The 18,931-nt window shown below is 34.0% G+C and overlaps 1 protein-coding gene across 1 annotated transcript in view; it reads left to right on the forward strand.

Annotated features, from left to right (window-relative positions):
* Positions 1 to 18,931, forward strand: part of unc79 (UNC-79 domain-containing protein) — a 73,688-nt gene that overhangs the window by 23,995 nt on the left and 30,762 nt on the right. Inside the window, exons 16-24 of the mRNA XM_085957004.1 lie at positions 608 to 898; positions 2,881 to 3,029; positions 3,878 to 4,060; positions 4,173 to 4,329; positions 6,091 to 6,292; positions 7,724 to 7,921; positions 12,077 to 12,154; positions 18,004 to 18,283; positions 18,594 to 18,828. Coding sequence (XP_085813130.1) covers positions 608 to 898; positions 2,881 to 3,029; positions 3,878 to 4,060; positions 4,173 to 4,329; positions 6,091 to 6,292; positions 7,724 to 7,921; positions 12,077 to 12,154; positions 18,004 to 18,283; positions 18,594 to 18,828 — 1,773 coding nt within the window. The remainder of the gene's footprint in view (positions 1 to 607; positions 899 to 2,880; positions 3,030 to 3,877; positions 4,061 to 4,172; positions 4,330 to 6,090; positions 6,293 to 7,723; positions 7,922 to 12,076; positions 12,155 to 18,003; positions 18,284 to 18,593; positions 18,829 to 18,931) is intronic.

The following is an 18,931-nucleotide window of genomic DNA, read 5'->3' on the forward strand; positions in this document are numbered from 1 at the left end:
TCTTTTTTAAATAAGTTTGTTATGATAATCTTAAGGATGAGGAGTACCAAGCCAAAACGAAAATGGAAATTTATCTATGTAGTATACAGAGAATTCCACAACTCTGAGGGAGTGTTGGAATTTATTACTTGTGAATTGGGTGCTTTGATTTGCCTGTATCCACTTGAAACTTGGATCAGTGATTCTAAATTAATCAGTATTTTCAGAAATATGACCATAATTTATTATTCTTATGGCCTCTCTTTTGCTATTCTTTGTCATACATCTTGAATCAGCTTTGATAAGCTGTCATGCGATGGTAATACTTAAATGAACCATGTTGAATATTACAGTTTATCTTATAGTGATATTATGATGTACCGCTTCCAAATTTTTATAACTGCACTATGTACTGTGTAGGTAGTAAGTAGTAATCATTTTTCTATTATAATGGCCTTCCATTGAGCATTGGCAGTAAATAAATATAATTTTTATATTACCAATGCTACAACAGAATATCTCGAAACGTTATTTGGTCTGCAAACTGGTCTTTGAAAATGCACGTTCCCACATAAATATCACTCTATACGGAGGGTGCGAAAAATTTTCATTGACACGTTTTTAACAGATAATGACAGCTACTGTGGAAACGGTGTCCGAACAGCTGGACCTGGCTTCCATAATGCCGGCGGAGAAAGTGGTGTCGGCGGTGGCTCGGGCGGTCACTCTGACAGACACGGATGTGGCCACTGCCACGGTGCAGGTGGCAAAGCCCAACCTGGTAGGGGAGAACGACCAGCCCGTGGAGCCGGGCCCCGACGACGACCTCTCGCACTTCTGGCACACCTCCGTCGGCAAGTTCCGCTTCTCTATCGATGAACTGCCGCAGCAATTGCAGTACATCCATCAACTCCTACAAGTAAACTATCTTACTATCTTACTTACACTGGCGACGATCGCTGGATAAATATACTATAATGAGAGGTAGAAAATATTGGAAAGATACACATGGAGTCACTAGATCAGTGAGATACTGTCATGTTATTTTAACACGACACACTAAGCCAAGCGGAGTTTTTACGCTGGCAACACCGAGAAGGAGGAGCGAGCAAGATGGCGGCTGGCGACGGATGTTTGTTATTGTTTTGTGGGTGACAAGCGAATTTGTGCGGAAATGGACAATCAATAATCAATTAAGACGAAGAGAGGCTGGTGTGAAGGGGCTTACGTTAGTGACCACGGTGGAGGACGGACGTCATGGGGGACCGTTGGAATGACGGTCCGCCGCAAGAAGAAATGGCGTTCGCGTAGCTAAATAGGAGAGATTCCATCGACATTAGCCATCGGACAATAGTAAGCTGTATCGTTCCATGTTCTGTCCTACTATTTATTAGACCTATCGCAAGATTGCCAGGTTTTCTTTGTTTCTTGCCAGTCAGTTTGATCCGTTGCGTAAAGTTCTTGTCTAACCTGTAAAATCCAATGTCCAACTCTGGCGATAATATAACTTCTTTATTTGAATTTAACCATTACTTTTATTTCGCTCCTAGTATCCAAATTCCTTCCTTATTAGATCTAGGAGCTGGCGCCCAGTACATCATTTATTAAATTATGTTTCGACTTGTGGGAGGAGGTTTCGGAGGAGTGAGGCTTTAAGACGGCCGTATGACACTCAAAGCACCCACGGCCTGGGGGTTTGAGTCCTTCTAATACCTGCTAGCCGGCACCTATACTTAATTCTTAGCTTTTAACTGACTATTAAACCTCGTACACAAAGTTATGTGACAATACTTATAGTTTAGTCCTCTGGAAGCATGTGGCAATGCTAAGTTCAATCTATAAAAATGGAATAAGCTTGAAGTGGCTCTCATCCAGCGCTATACCTATGTCAATTAAAAGATATTTTAATAAGTTTACAGAATTAACTGTTTTAGTAAAGTGACATCTGTGCATAAGGATTGTAATTAATTAGTTTTACATAATGTCAACATTCAGGAAATGACAGTATCACCGGCCTTCTGCGCGCTCTTAAGCGGAGATAGCAGGCCGTGATAACGTCATAGTCAAAGAAGGGGGTGGGAGACAGAAACGCACGGTGTATGGTGTCGAGGCTGGTATATTTTATATTATCACAGATACAGGGTATTGTCGTTGGCGGTCGGTTGGTAGTTGGCGCTTTGGCGGGCTGCAAACGTGGTGTCGCGGGCTGGGCTGCTGATGCTTGGCATCCGAGGCGAGTCAGTCTTGCGGCGTGGCGATGCAGTCTTTTTGGCGAGAAATGCTAGCTGGCCTGTCCGGAATGCTTTTAGGTTAGGATGCTTGTTGCTCCGCGTCCGAGGCGATGCTTAATACTGTTCGGCATCCAATGTAAGAGGATCGGGACTTGCGACTTGGCTGGAGAATCTGGAGATGCTTGATGCTTCTCGTTCGGCGTCTGATGTAAGAGAGAGCTTTTCGCGCCCATCCAGATCCAACTGACAGATTCGCGGCTTCCCGTTTGTTGTGTTGGTCGCGAACCTCCCTGTTTTACCGATGGCGCTGTTTCGAGTGGCCGTTTTTGGTAGACCGCGTCTGTGTTTTGGCGGGAGCGTAGACGAAAAATAAGATGGTTCGGTCCGCCCTTTGAGGTGGTCTCCTGTGGGAGACCTTCATCTGGTATCAACAGGACCTAAGATATATTATTTCCAAAGTCAGCCAATATATATCATTGTTAATGATCTCAAGTTCCTTATTATCTTGATTACTTTCCTTTTAGAGTCGTTTCACTTGAGACACCCTTGATAACAATTTTCTGAGAAATTGCAAGGTATCACGCCCAACGCCCGATCAGGTGTACATGTAATCGTAATGTATTATGTTAATGAGTGATTTAATGTAAGTGATTCTGTTTTACTGAAATAGGAGTTGCCAGTAGCAGATAGACCCGACATGCAATACTACATGCTGCAATGTCTCTATATTTTGGTTCTGCACGGAGACGCCTTCACCAAGGCGGCTAAAGAGCATCGTGGATTCTTTATTTGGTGCCAAGAAAATCTTTTAATAAGAAAGTAAGTTTTAAAGTATTAATGACCCAATTTTATTTTATTTCATTTATAGAAGGAGTCTTTTACAATATTTCTATTATGACATTTGAATGCATTTACCCAACAATCATGGATAAGTTGGTAAACGGCACAGATATCAACGTCACCTAGTTATGCATTTCCGATTTCTTAACATGACGTCACTATACAGGCCAATAATTGGCGTAACTTGTTCAGGAAGTGAAAAAAACTGTGGGCATTGGATTTACTTATTATTTTATGTAATATTTATTTATTATTTTATATTATATTATTTTATTTTATTACAAGTTAAGAATTTTCTTTTATTGACACACTGGTGGCTTGCGTTGAGAGGGTTATAGCATTTGGCAGGAATATTTTTTGTCAAGTTCAACATTATTTAACCAGTTTGTTTTCAATTATTCAAAATGACAGTTTACGTACCTATGTAAATATTATGACAGTACTCAGGGGCGCAGTGCGCATGCGTGGTGTGTGCGCATGCGCGAAATCATCCGCAGTGATCAAAAAATGATCCAAAGTAGAACAAATTCAACTTCATTCACTTTTGATTCCGGATGATCACTTTCAATGATTCGTTGATGAATGTGCGTTTACACGGGTCATTGCGGATGATTCCTCCGCAATGATCGTCAAAAGTGAACCATGTAAACGGGACTTTACTCGAGACTTTTAGTTTTATCACATTATATGTTTTAACAGTTCAATGATGATATATTGATTAAATATTTTAACCTTGTCTGTAAATGTACCTACTAATAAAGATCAACATATTATTAAGAGCTATTTTTATCAATGAAAACAATATAACCCTATGCCTTATATTTTAGTTTATGGAATGTGTGTAACGCCCGTCACTCTCACATTTGCGAGTTTGCCGTCCCCCTCTTGCTACACTGCATCACTCTGACAGGTGGGGCCGACGTCTTCTGGCGTCTCATCCAAGAAGAGTTTCACCACACCGACTGGAGAATTCGTTTTACAGCCGTCGAGAGAGTCACTGTTCTAACAAGGTAAATATGACCCGAGGATAATTGTTATTTTAATTCCTAGTTCGTTCTATACAAACATAATTGAAGCCATGTTAATACTGATACGATGGTATATCATTTATTTGACTGTCAGGTTCATGGATTCAACACCATTGAAGAGTGTTCTACCGCTGCAGACAGCATTGGCCACTGCCTTTTGTTATTTGATATCTAGTATGGACGATACTAATGTATATGTTGCTCAAAGGGCTACACTCTATTTGGGAACTATTCACGATCATGCCATCAAGGTAAACAAAATTGTCATTTTTATTTTATTTCGATTATTATTTTCAACAAATTTGTGGAACGACTTTATTTTACTACGTTTTTATTAGCTCGTATTCTTGTTTGTCTGGTACAGATTTTTTCTTGTGTGTCCAGTACAATTTTTTTCTTGTTTGTCCAAGATTTGTATTGGATGATTGAAGATTTTTAACTAACTTCCCGACTAGCTAGACATTTGAAACTTTTAGAATATGTATATCGGAACACAACAACAATGCATTCTTTTAATACTTTTGGCCATCTTTAAGCAGAATTGAATTCATGTTCAGTTAATTCGGTTTTGTATGTTTCGGAAAAAAATCATTAAAAGTAAAACACTCTTATTGGTTGCTTAGGGGGTCCTAGCAATTAAATTATTAATATATATGTGCGTTACTATGGAAATCAATATGAAATGTCAAAATGACATTTCAGTATTCTATAATTTATTCAGTATTTCTATCAAGTACAAAAAAAAGTATTTATTAATACATAGAATTGTCAAGTTTATATGATTCAACAGAAAATTTAAAAATGTGGTATATAAAAAGTTCTTTTTATCTTGTAATTATTTCAATTCAGTTATTCCAAAATTCCGTATAACAAGCATCTGTACACAATATATAATATGTTTTCCTTGGTCCATACTCATTCATCATCAGATATCAGTCTATCAGTAGTGCCGATTTATATATATTTTTAAGATGTAGTAATGTTTAATGTATTGTAATTATATTCTCTCCGATGTCTTAAACCTACGTCAACTTCAAAACCTGAAATGAAGTGAAAAAGGGTGTTTATTTATTAAACTCACAATAATTTGACATGCATTTTATTGTGCATATGTATATGCTTTGGTACAGTGACGTCTCTTGGCAAAGTGCCGCCCTTAGATAAACTGAAATTTCCGCCCCATTTATTAAACCGAACTTAAATAATCTTACACAATCTCATCGGGATCTAGATTATTATTATTATTATTATTATTATTATTATTATTATTATTATTATTATTATTATTATATTAGATGTATTGTTTTATTATTCTGTCATTTACTGGAGTAGTATTTGCGCCTGAGCAAAAAATTAACTTGTTATTGATGTATTTCTAAATATTATTATGTGTTATCTAAGGATTTGGGAATGTCTGTCAACGTTTAGTTGGGCACAAATAGTTAACAGCAGTACTTAGCTGTATTAATCGAAAAAAATATTCGGCGGTTCATTGTTTGTCTTGAATTTGTCATAATTGTAATAATTGCCACCCCTATGCGGCGCATGGTCTGCCTGCCCCCATGGGACATCACTGCTTTGGTAGTAACAATACGCTACAGTGTATTATCGATGGTATTTCTCACAGCACACTAAACATAAAAAGTTATTGGTCTGTAATAAAGGTTTTCTTGTATAGAGATGTATGCTGAAGAGGTATGAAAGTGAAACAAAAAATGGACTTTTGTTTTCATACTAACTCTCAGGGTTCTCCAGCATGGTGTTTCTTTCTTCCATATAAACATGGCATTTTCATCAAACTGGAACTTGCGTTAGTTTTAGTATTTTTATATCTATTTATTTCTAAAAATATAGAAGCTTCCATCTGGAAAAACATCCAACATCTTTGGTTTATAACGTATAACCTAACATAAAGCAATAGCTTTTTAAGCTTCAACGTTTTTAGTCACATAGAATCTGTTTTCATTCAAAAATATGTATTTAACAATAATTGTTTTGTTTCTTGTTTTTAGTGCTTAATAATGTGTCTTGAAACACAATTTGATATGGTGATTGTGGATCGCCCGATGATTTTGCAATCCCTATACCAACTACACAACTCTCTGAGCGATAGGAAATTCCTCACTTGGGACTTTTTTGTGAATAGATTTGATGCCCTCTTTTTGGAAGCACAAATCACTCTTGAAAAGAACGGCGATATTACATATCTTCGAGGTATTTTATAATTTTACAACACCTTATGTTAATCATTTATCAGCAAACATATCGTCACTGTTCTGGCAGAAGACACTAATTATTCGAAAAAATTACATATTGAGTTAGTTATACCAAAATGTTCATTATTTCAAGCTTTACCATCTGGGAACCTTCTTAATAAATAAACAGTCTTTATTTTAAAGTCATCCTTTTTACGATTACTTAATAAACTCACACGATAGACCATTTCAAACATTTTAACAACTTCAAAGTCAAATTACTCAAAACTAGTATTCTCCAGTTAGTGTGTTCTGCCAGAACAGAGACGATATGAATGATAATATTATGCACTGGATGTGATTATTTCCAGCCAGAATGATCTGTCTCTAAAGCCATGGGGTCAAATTCTGCATTTGGGCTATAGAATACCAATGGCACTAGTAAAATCAATCAAATGTGCCAAAACAAAAATTACATAATATATGAGTTTATTGGTTTCAATTTCGTTTACTTTTGTTTTTCATATTCATCATTCTGGTTCTCTATGTACATTTACACATTATATTATATTATCACCATGTTCGATTCTAAAAGAACCATGTCGGCTTCTACACAGTGAATTTACATTGTGTGTAAGGATCCGTTCATATATGACGTCACGCTCTAGGTGGGGAGGGGGTCTGATATAATGTGACTTTACAAAGTAAACAAAAATATACAAGCATCTGAAAACACAATATTCTGTATATCGTCAATCGAGGATTTAAGGATAAATATTTAAAAAAAATTCTTCTATTTTTTAACATTTAGGGGGGGGGGGTGTATAAAAAATGTGACGTAATATAGACAGGGTGGTAAAAGGTTGAGAAAAAGTGAGGAAATGTAACGAAGGGGGGGGGGGGGTGTTAAAATAGCCAAAATCGTGTAACATCATATATGGATGACCCCTAAGGTTATGTACAATCAAGTTACCTCATTTTTCTGTAACCATCAACTTTCATAACCAAACAAACATGGTTTTCTAAGATTTTGAATGAGTTTTATATCAAAATAAATTAACATTGATGGAGTTAACCGACTTTGAAAGTAATAGCCTCATATGATTCAAACTTGGGTACAGTCCAAACACTTTTTGCAGTTTCATTTTATATTCATTTTTACCTCTCTAGTCTTCTACCAAGGGCATTCATAGTTCTAAAGTCTAGTAGACTTAGTCAAAATGTGCGTGGCAAGAACTGTTTCGAAGACAAAGACAGACATACACAACTGAAGATGCTTCACATCAAAATTTAGTGTGTTATAATACGACAACTGCTTTGACTGGGGTGGGAAAATTAGGTAGTCCATACTCTGGTGTACATGCTTAATATTTATTTAATAATAATATCCTTTTTTCATCGTCATAGATAAATTTATTTTTATTGAATCTGAATATTTGTACTTATGCAGATCTGCGAAACAACGAAACAAATGGTGAAATATTTATACATAAGTTGAAGCGAGCCCAAGAGGCGCTCTCTCTGTCGGACGGATTAGCAATCGGGTCGTCGATTAAAACTTTAAGTGCTTCCTTCGGAACCAAATGGCCTTACAAGAGGACAATGTCCGCCCCGGGATCGATGCTGCCACGACAAGACACCAAGCAAGGTATTAAATTACTACAGTGTCCCAAAATATTGTACAATAATAGGTTACCGATAGGTATAAATATTATTGATTTTGCTGTTGTAATTACATATCCCAGTATACTATAAAAGCTGTGGATTGGTCCTTTCAAGATGTTATACTTTCCGATTAATGTGGTCCTAATATCTTAGTATTACAATGAAGGTTCACTTAGCGGATTCTTGAGCAAATTGATTATATTAAACTGAGAATAAGATGGAAATCTATTGGCATAAAGTTACAAAATTTTGCATCATACTTTTTAATAAATTTGATCATGAACTGACAGATAAATTTACAAGCAGCGAAATACATTAACGAAATAATTTGACATTCAGAAGTATTTTACAACTTATAGCGCCTGTACACGTGCATGGATTTATTGTCGGCAATAGTGCTTATTTTAAACTATCGTGACAATAACTGTTTAAACGTAAAAGTGCTGACTGTCTCTTCAATCTCATTCTTCAAGAGTAGGCGAGGCGCGATGCTGTCATTTTATATTACTATTTGACAGGACATATTGAAAATCGGTTAACCTCAAAATGAGTAGTTCGTTTTTTTACTGGCAGGCTCGCCATTATCGTTCTACTACGCAGGTGCAGATCTTACTTGCATGTTAAAATTCAGAAGCTTCCAAACTTGTTTGATTCATGCACGTAATCTTGCCAACTGCAGGATAATACATGTTTACCCATACATTTTCTTACTGTGAACAATCCATGCACGTGTAAACAGGGTATTACCTCGGCTACCTGCTCACAAAATGTATTATAAGAGCATATCATACTGCGGACCTTATATCCTTGACCGGATAAAAGCAAAAAAAAATAATAAGGTAGATCTATGTCGTCAATTGATTTCATCACATATGAATATATTGAGGCCAATGAAATAGAAAATGATTTGACAAAAGGAGCTAGCCAATCAGGGACATAATGTCGGTGGAATGCCAGAATGCTTGAGGTGAATGGATTAAGTCTAATCTACCTTTCCCATGCCGTGATTTGTGAGTCATGTCTGAACAGAAATGAGCTTATTGCTGATGGGTAAAAGATTTGATGTTCTCACGGAAAGAAGCAATTTGCAGCTCTGCGATGAATTTGATGCTCAAAATTGTAAGATTCTTTAACAGAATTGGAGGAAATGCCTTAACAATTGAGCGTCATTCAGAGGAGAAGACGCGATATGACAGCAGGTCTCAGTAAAATAAAAAAACGTACGTAATTTGACGTTTATAATTTCTCACTTATCATATTCAGGACAAAAAGAAAAAAGAAAACCATCTCTACTTTCTATTGTTATCACAAAATACTAAAGATGTTGAATAAAACTTTCTATACAGATGGAGTGTAAATATATGAAAGTGAAGCTAAAACAAGGTCACTCAGACGATTAAAGCATCAGCTGTAAGTAATTTCGCATTGCACATTAGTATGTAGCAAGCTTCACACTGTTATCACTCACATCCATAAAAAACTGCAAGCATAACAATACAACTTTAGATTCATCCAAGCAGTCAATTCCATTATTAAATATACAAATACTGCCAGGATAAATCATGAAACTTAAATATGTTATGAATGGATGGTATGTATTATTTTATTAATTAGGAATATTCCCCATTACGAACACAAAACACGTTCGACATGTACCGAAACTAAAGCATTCACATTATAATACAAATGTCGCTATAAGTGCCTGTGTAAAGACGGACTATGTAAATTATTGTAAATACTCTGAATCATCATTATTTTTAGATGAACAATCATAAAAATCGCATATGATATACGTACAGAATAATGAAATGTTAAAACATCATGTCAATGCCAAAGATACATACAAACTGTTTGGTTAATTGTTAATATTGAATTATTATTATTTCATTATACCTACATATTGCAATAAATGTTTTGTTTGAGGATCTGGCAAGTGACGACAAGTCTTGTATGAGTATTTTTACCATATATACATAATATTTTATCACAAACTCCAAAAGAATAATAATGCAGGTAATTAATTTTATGAATACATAAGCCATTGACATAATAATTGTAAGTTTTCTTAACAGCAAAAAGCTTCCTGATTAATCGTCAACAATCAATAACTGTTCCGGAAGATTTTATGTTAAATGACTTTATGATTGTCACGTTGTGTAAAATTTTAAACACATCAAATCGAAACGAAAAATTTAATGCAGTATCATCAAAACTGATCCGATTAAAAAATCCTTATTTGGTCTAAAAATCAAGAAATCAGAGTGAAATAATAATTGCCTGCCACTGATCTTATTTTTATAATAAAAATAATATATAAGTATGTAATATACATTTATATTCTTTATTCTCGTGGCCTTTGTGGTCTAGTGCGTAAGGCACTGAACTCTCACCCCGGGTTCGATTCCCGTGAGGTCACAATATATTTATGTGGTTTTCTCAAAACCTGAGTGTTTGTGTGATCGCTTAGTTTCAATTATTGCACTTCTGTTTCACTACACTACTATCATTGGGCATCTTGACCTGTTGTAGTGTTATAAAAAAAAAATATATATACATATTATAAAACACTGCGGCATACTGGAACAATTAATTGCTGTAGGTAAACATAAAAAATAGTTATTTTTTGATTTGTATCATAATACAAAAAGCCTCCGAAACAGTTTTTAATTCTTGACGACATGATCATTCTTTGTAATACTGAAAAGGGTATGATATAATATTTCATAATTATTAGTGTACCTACATTCAATGGTACTATTCACTTTTAAATTAAATTATTAAGTCAATGTAGCAGGACCGACTTGTAATCTATGGTATTTGAAATTTGACAATACTATTGGGTAGATATTATTATATTGTACAATATAAGAATGTTAATAATTTATTGTAAGCATGCCAAAATGAAATATTAATTGTTTTATTGCCCAACAAATTTTATTCCCATACTTTTGTCCCATACAAAACTTTTATAATAAAAGTATAAATACCTTATTTAGTGATATTGGTTATATAATAATTAATTGATAATATGATTTTTAATCTTACTATTCATTTAACGCAGTGGAGTCTTAGATATTTGAAATAAGTGCCTACAAATATGTCAGTTACATAATATTGTATTTGATTTTCAGGCTGTCACTACGTATTCGTGTTATTCTGACCTTTTGGGCTCATCGTAGAGGCCATTCTCATGAGGATTATAACATACAATTATACTGAATGTTCGAATATACGAAAAAACGATCTACACCGCGTACAACATCGCGTCTCGCTTTCTCTTGAAGAATGAGATTGTAGAGATAGTCAGCACTTTTATGTGTAAACAATTATTGTTACAATAGTTTAAAATATTCACTATTGCTGCAAATAAATCCATGTGCATCTACAGGCGCTAAAACTGTACTCTTAACAGCCCCTCTCTTGGCTTTGTTAACTGTTAGAGCAAGATAGACAGTTTTGACGGTTAACTTATTTTAACTGCCTTAATACATAAATAAATGATAAAGTGATAATATTTATCACGTTCACTAGTATTCACTAAGATCTTAATAATGCATCAACCATATTTTTTTCACACTAAGTAACGTTTACTGTCAACTTAACCTAATAGTACGTATACACGTGCATGGATTTACTACCAGCAATTGCGTGTAAATTAAACCATCGCGGCAGTAACTATTTACACATAAAAATGCTAATTATTGTGCCAATCTCATTTTTCAGCAAGATGCGTGTTTTGTGCGTTGCACAGTCTAGTTTGTAATTTTTCCAGCAGGTTCGCAACAATTGTTCTACCGCATATGCGCAAATGTTGCGCAAGTTGCAACATCAACTGCCAGCAGTAAATCCATGCACGTGTAAATGGGCTATAACCAAACAGTATACCACATTATCTTATGAAAACGATTTTGTCGATGTGCCTGAAGCAATGAAGAGAAGGAGAAGGAAGAATACATAGTGACAGCCCATAAGCCAAATATATTATCAACCGACTGTGGAAGTCTCAAGCAATGTCAGTTATGCGATTGGAAAAAAATGTGATATACATAATTAAATATGGAAGAGTTTAGTTTAAACGTAGATATTTAGAGTAATGCTATTTGTGACGTTGTGCCAATGTTGTCCGATTTTTGCGGAGGCTCAGACAAAGAGAAGGTGTACAGCCGGCAGTACTCCGCCCCCATCCTCAAGAGGAAGAGCTCCCGCTTCGGGCTGGGTCAGTTGCTGAGCGGCGCGGGCGCGGCCGCCTCCCCCCACCCCCACACTCATTCACATTCGCTCCCTTCCACCGCCCCCCAAACGCCAAATAATAATGCCACGTTTAGTGTTTGCCATAGTACCAGTCAGACGCAAGGTAGAGTAGTTTTGGCTTATGCTGCAGTCTGTAGTGGTGTAGTTTTCATACTCATATTCAATAATAACATTTAACTATCACAGAAAATTAGACAACTACTGTTTTAAAAATGAATAAGATATAAATCAGAAAATTGACCGTTTAAGGCACAACCACACAAGTGACTTTTTGCGATTATTGGATTATAGTAGCACACTTCATCGATTTGTTTGTTATTTCGGTGTGTCAAAATAGCACATCAAAAAATGTTTACTACACTTTTTACGTCTCAAACATCACATGATTTCAATTGCATTGAGAATTTTTTTTTTGTTCTAATGCAAAATTCACAATAGTCACTTGTGTGGTTTTACCTTTCAACAGCCGGTGACAAAAGAAAGAATATGTTTTGTACTATTTTCATAGGGAATAGTGCAAAACTCAAATTGATTAGAGTTTTAATTCAATTTCTATCAAGTACGTTCAGTAGATAGTATTTATTTTGGCAAAGTGTGTATTTAATTAAGAACGATTACAATTTTCTTATTTTTAATGATATCCGTATTATGTTTTACCAATTATTACAATGTAGGATAGTAAAGCCACCAGATCATAATTACCAAAGTGAAATTTTGGGAGTGTACAGTGTTTTGAAGCACTTTTTGACAGTTTGAAAAGTTAACTTATGTGTCGTTAGTAAGAATGATTTTTATTACATAATATATTATGTATATCTTTTTACAATGAGGTACAAACACAAAAATTATGGATGTTGTTATAAACTTTATAGACATTAAATTATAATATTGCCTTAAGGCTTAAGCTATGTGCACTGACCTGTTAGTTTTGCACAATAGAATATAAACCAAATCTAAGGTCTCTACATAATATTCTCTTCTATTATAGAAAAAAAAACTACCTACATCTTCTTTCTGACCTTTTCTAGAATTGACTTGTTTAACTGTTTCTGTTATTATTTACGGATGCATTTCACATGTTTGTTCTTCCACACAGCGTCGTATCGGCAAACACGTAAATAAATGGAGTTTATATTCATACCATCTTAACTAACATTGTATACTAATCATTCAAAATTTTGAACATTATAATATTATAATGGATATCAATTGACCTGTTTAAACCTTCGATATGACAATTTTTTAAATATTTTCTGTTTGTTTATATTACACCACATAATTTAGTGAAACTCTTATGTACCTCCAAAATTAAAATATAATTAATAATGGAACCCTCCAATGTAATGTCTCAGTTTTATAAAACCGTAATACCTCCAATACACGTAGTCATTTCATCAGAGCTATAACAAACACACAATGATGACGTGCCCCCTATTCTCCAATACTTAAATATAAAATCAATTTATTCAGAGACTTCTAACTTGATCATGGTACCTGCTTATAAAAAAGTTTTTTTGTCTCTCATGTAAAATTAAATTTTGTCACATTGTCACATCTGAGGTTTTAACAGCTCAACAATGGTTTGCAAATTATTAACTTCAATAGGCTTAGGAAAGTAGGGTTATAGATTTATATTAGAATTTTTTTCTTTTGGCTTTTAAGTAGTTATAAATGAGCGTTTATCACGAGCTATACTAAAACTAATGTATGCATTTCATGTCCGTGAGTGATTTCTGTGTAATGTACAGAACCCTGATGCAATTGGGTGCATTGGGTAAACGCTCTAGCGAACTCACAGCTCTAGAGTAGTGCAGAGTCATTTTGGAGATATTCGATTTACGAGATTCTTCCATATTTAAAAAATATTTACTGCCCACACTGTAATTTATTAAAAAACACAAATATGAAACTACAATAATAAATGTTCTACCAAAAGACATTAAATGTACTAATAACGTACATAGCACCCCACATTGATGTAGTCTACAGAATGCCTGTCTTAATCCATGGGTTCGAATCATGGGGAAGAAATTAACATTTGTTAGGATCCAAAACATGGATTCAATCGGTTAAGTAAATAGCTAATAACCGTCACATGGAAAAAGATTGTAAAGATAACCTTGACTCTGTAGGGTTATATGAAACGTCTATTTCCAAAAATCATAACTGGTCAAAATGTCAAAAAAATTGTGTGCTTATTCTATGTAATTTAACACAATGCGACATAACGGATCTATAACTTGAGACTCATGAAAAAAACACAAAAAAATTTTAAACCCCTCTGTAAGCTGATACGTTAAAAAGGTATGAACAAATACCGATAGTTACATAATATGTATGTCTAATTTATTGCAAGATTGATCAGCTAATAAAATTGGGCATATTTTCATGATTTGAAAATACAATAGATTCAACGGAAAAAAGAATCTAATATTAAAACCAACCATTTAATCTTGAAATAAACAAAAAACACATTTACCACAAATATTGAATGAGTGGTCTTACATTTGGCATTGGATTACTTACGCACAATATGTCTACGATACGTCAACTGATACATTTACATCTTGAACATATGAATGTATGTATTGTGTCATTTATAATATAGTACATTCATGTGTCTAAGATGTCATATGAAGCCTCACACGGCGTGACATCATTTTGTACTACTCTAAAGTTCCAAGGCAAAGGAAGAAATAGATTTAATTTGGTACCTAGCTATTTATTTTTATTGTACATGTGATAATCTATCTATATAAAACATTTTAACAAAAACTGAAATTATTGAAGCTTCATGTTTTCAGGCAAGACAGTAGACAAAACAATAGTCAAGCTTTTATTTAATCACTATTAATTATCAGTACATAGGTATTTTGTTATGTATGCTATACCATTAATATTTTGAATACCTACTTTTAATCTGTACTTTTGTTTTAAAATGATAATCATTTGCATTTGTACTATTTTGATATTAATTTGAAATAATTTCATATTACAACACTATACCTACTCTAGTTAATATGCATGATTGTAAAAATGTCTGGAATTTATTGACTATGTCTAATTATTAGACATAACTTCAAATCTCATTGCATACAATTATATGCATGCCAGCTTTTAGATACATACTAGAGCATTTTGGTTATTTAAGCATGTTACAGGATTTTATTTAATTCCGAGAGTAGGTAATTTAAATCATAAATATACACATTGATTCACTGTTAATTTAGTAAATACTTTTTTAACCACAGTACATTTTATGTTAATATTGTAATATCGACAATCAATGCTGGATTATTCTTTCAGTGGGTCTATTCTATGCTTATCGACCGCTAAAGTGATAAAGTGAAAAATATTATCAAACTTAGGGTAGGTTTGTATCAAAATATTAGCACTTATTGTAACAATTACACGAAGCCGGTTTTTATTGTTGCAATAAGTGCTATATTTTAACAGCACCTATCTTGCTGCTGTTAAAATATCGCACTTATTGCAACAATAAAAACCGGCTTCGTGTAATTGTTACAATAAGTGCTAATATTTTGATACAAACCTACCCTAAGTTTGATACTATTTATCAATTTAGTGTTCGATAAGTATAGAATAGACCCACTGGTAGGTGAAGAGAATTAATTTGTAAAACAAAGCATACAAAATTAACTGATAAAAACTCGATTACACAATGGGGAAAAAATTATGTAACATAATGTCATTGCATAGGAAAACGCTTATTGTAGACACAAACCAATAAATTATCGATTTTTTAATACTATTTGTGTTAGTAATAACAGATGGCAATATTAAATTGTTACATGTTTGAAAATTTTATTGGTAGCAATTTTAATATTTTATTTCCAATAAAACTTCAAAACACTTGCAAATATATGCAATTTAGTATGGCTGGTACTAATAATCTACGTGTTTGTGAATGGAGAGTAAAACAAGAAGAGATTCACCTCTGACGCATGCGTTCACCACACACATCTTTTGTTGTAAAGAAAAATTTAGTTCTAAAAACAAGTTCATGTGTCTCCTAATTAAATATGAGATGAGCCGTCTGGTAATGTCAAATAGGTAGTAATTATCAGGATGATTAAACATCAGGACAGTCGGTTTCTACTAAATGAAAAATATTCTAATGGTCATATACACAGTCATACTTATATAAATATGTGGGCTTATGCGTCACTAGAAAAGGAAATATGTCTTAGACTGTCACAAAGACACATTCTCATTTGAAAAAAATTATAACACAATACCACTTATTCATAATTTCATCTCAATTAGATAGGACGCACATATATTTTTAAGTGGTTATATATTTCTCTGAGGTGTTTTCAAATTATGGATGTTCAATAAAGAATGTTACATTCTCAAATCTTGTGAAATATTCATTTACCATTTATTGACATAATAATGACTATGCATACGGCACTCAGACACTTTTAAATTAATCAGTACAGTGTAGAAGTTTTAATTTTACGAATTACTTGGCATGTCTCTTTTTCATATTTATTTCTTCCAAATGCAAAACTTTTTTCACACTAATAAGTGCTCTATCGAAATGTATAGATTATCTATTTATAATTTTATTACACGAATTTCATAAAACATAATTATTACTATTATATCGTCACTGTTCTGGCAGAAGACATTTCGAAAAAATTACATATTGAGTTAGTTATACCAAAATGTTCCTTATTTAAAACTTACCGTCTGGAAACCTTCTTAATAAATAAACAGTCTTTATTTTAAAGTCATCCTTTTTACGATTACTTAATAAACTCACATGATAGACCATTTCAAACATTTTAACAACTTCAAAGTCAAATTACTCAAAACTAGTATTCTCCAGTTAGTGTGTTCTGCCAGAACAGAGACGATATTATACAGTGGAAACTCCATCTATCATTATTCCTCAACCAATGGTTTTGATTACTTTTTTCAAGTCTCAGAAACATTATCATATGGAATAGGCAACAATTTCATGAGTCAATTTCTCGCACTGATCATTCAGATTTATTTTAAAGTTTCAAAGATTTTTTCCCCCTCTGTCCCGCGTTCATTGGTCAGTTTACAAGATCGTTACAAAAATGATAGATTGAAAATTCACTTGTACTAAACTTATTTGCAGTATTATAATATATTTTTAAATAGTGTAATGCTAAATTCATTAGATTTTTACAATAATCAACAATAAAAGTTACACACTATTAGATATATAGTATATTAATATCTTACTTATTAACATCAGAATATAATAAGACCTTCCGGCCATGGAGATACTCAAAGAAGACGCGACTGAAATTTAAATTACCAGACAGTAGCTTGCAAGGCATCGCTAACGTATTTCAATGGGGTTCCCACACAGCGCGACTAGTATCTAAACAGTTTGTAACGCATCTTGTCGCATCATTTGTTTCTAAAGATGTGGCGTACTACTATTTACAAACTAAAAAGTGTTACAAACCAAAAAGTTATCAATTTTTTAATTCAAAATTTTTGGCAGAAACAGAGAAAAGTCCCTGCCTGTATAATTACAGGCTGTCCAAATATTCCCATAGGATGTTTCAGTTTGACAGTTTAAATTACCTGTTTCTGATTACTAAAGAGTAGCACCATATTTGTAACATCAGTTACTAACCAGTCTGTGACTTCAATCACCGATAAGTCGCACCACTTTTAAGTATATCCGTGGGAAAATTATTACAAATTCATAACATACACTATTATAGTTGTTTATTTTAATTTAAACAAAATTTAGCAATTCTCATTTCGCATGACATATATTTTAATGTGAGTCGTTTGGAATAGATGGACAAATCCATTGCCTGTTGGGCGGAGGGGGGGTGACGGATGATGCCACGCTGGCCAGTCTGCTGCCACGCGTCATGGACACGGAAGATGCGGATCGTGAGACTGCGCACCTGCTGGTCTTCCTGCTGATGCAGTTTCTCTCTCGTTCCGACCAGGCCAGTCCCTCCGAGGAGAAGCATGTGGCCCGGACGCAAGCAATAGTCTTGAAGCACTTGTACCTGCTGCTCGGATACAGTCAAAATGACAAAGGCTTCCATATACCGCCCTACAGACTGAGGTGAATATGACTGTTTCCTTTTTTCAACAATGTCTCAATTGTCATTAGTATTAGTTAATTTATAGTAACTAGGGGAATTTTAAAGAATATTCAAATTCCATTAAGTAGGTACCCTATCAAATGATCATCTTTTGTAATTTTTAATCAAGGTGTTAACAATAAGTACTAGATGGCATCATAAACTTTCCAAATTTTATTTTTCACATATTTGTACTTACTAATGATTTTTAATTAAATTATTTTTATGCAATGAATGATAAATTGTTTAATTAAAAAATATAATTAATATAATTGTAAATTTATGTTGCAGGCAATCGGCAGTGTTCAACGTATTCTTGGCGAACTTGCCACAAGTGTTGGACCAGAATCACGTAATGGGCTGGTCTCTCATCTTGCCGGCCCTCTCTCTGCTTCTCTACAGTCCGTCTCCGTCCAACTCCATACCTGTCTCCATTACACAGATGCAGCCGTCCTTTTCACTCTGGCAGCTAGAGACACATTCCAGGAGGTGCTGGCTGATGGCCCTACTGGTTCTTCTCTATAAGGTGATTCCATAAATTGAAAATTACACAACGTACATAATATTATTATCTGAACAATATATTTAATTTCAGTGTTAGTCATATTTTTAACACAGAATAACCATAT

The sequence above is a fragment of the Rhyacophila brunnea genome, unplaced genomic scaffold, assembly GCF_057557595.1.
Source record: "Rhyacophila brunnea isolate RB1 unplaced genomic scaffold, BYU_Rbru_1.0 scaffold_6, whole genome shotgun sequence".
Classification (NCBI taxonomy): domain Eukaryota; kingdom Metazoa; phylum Arthropoda; class Insecta; order Trichoptera; family Rhyacophilidae; genus Rhyacophila; species Rhyacophila brunnea.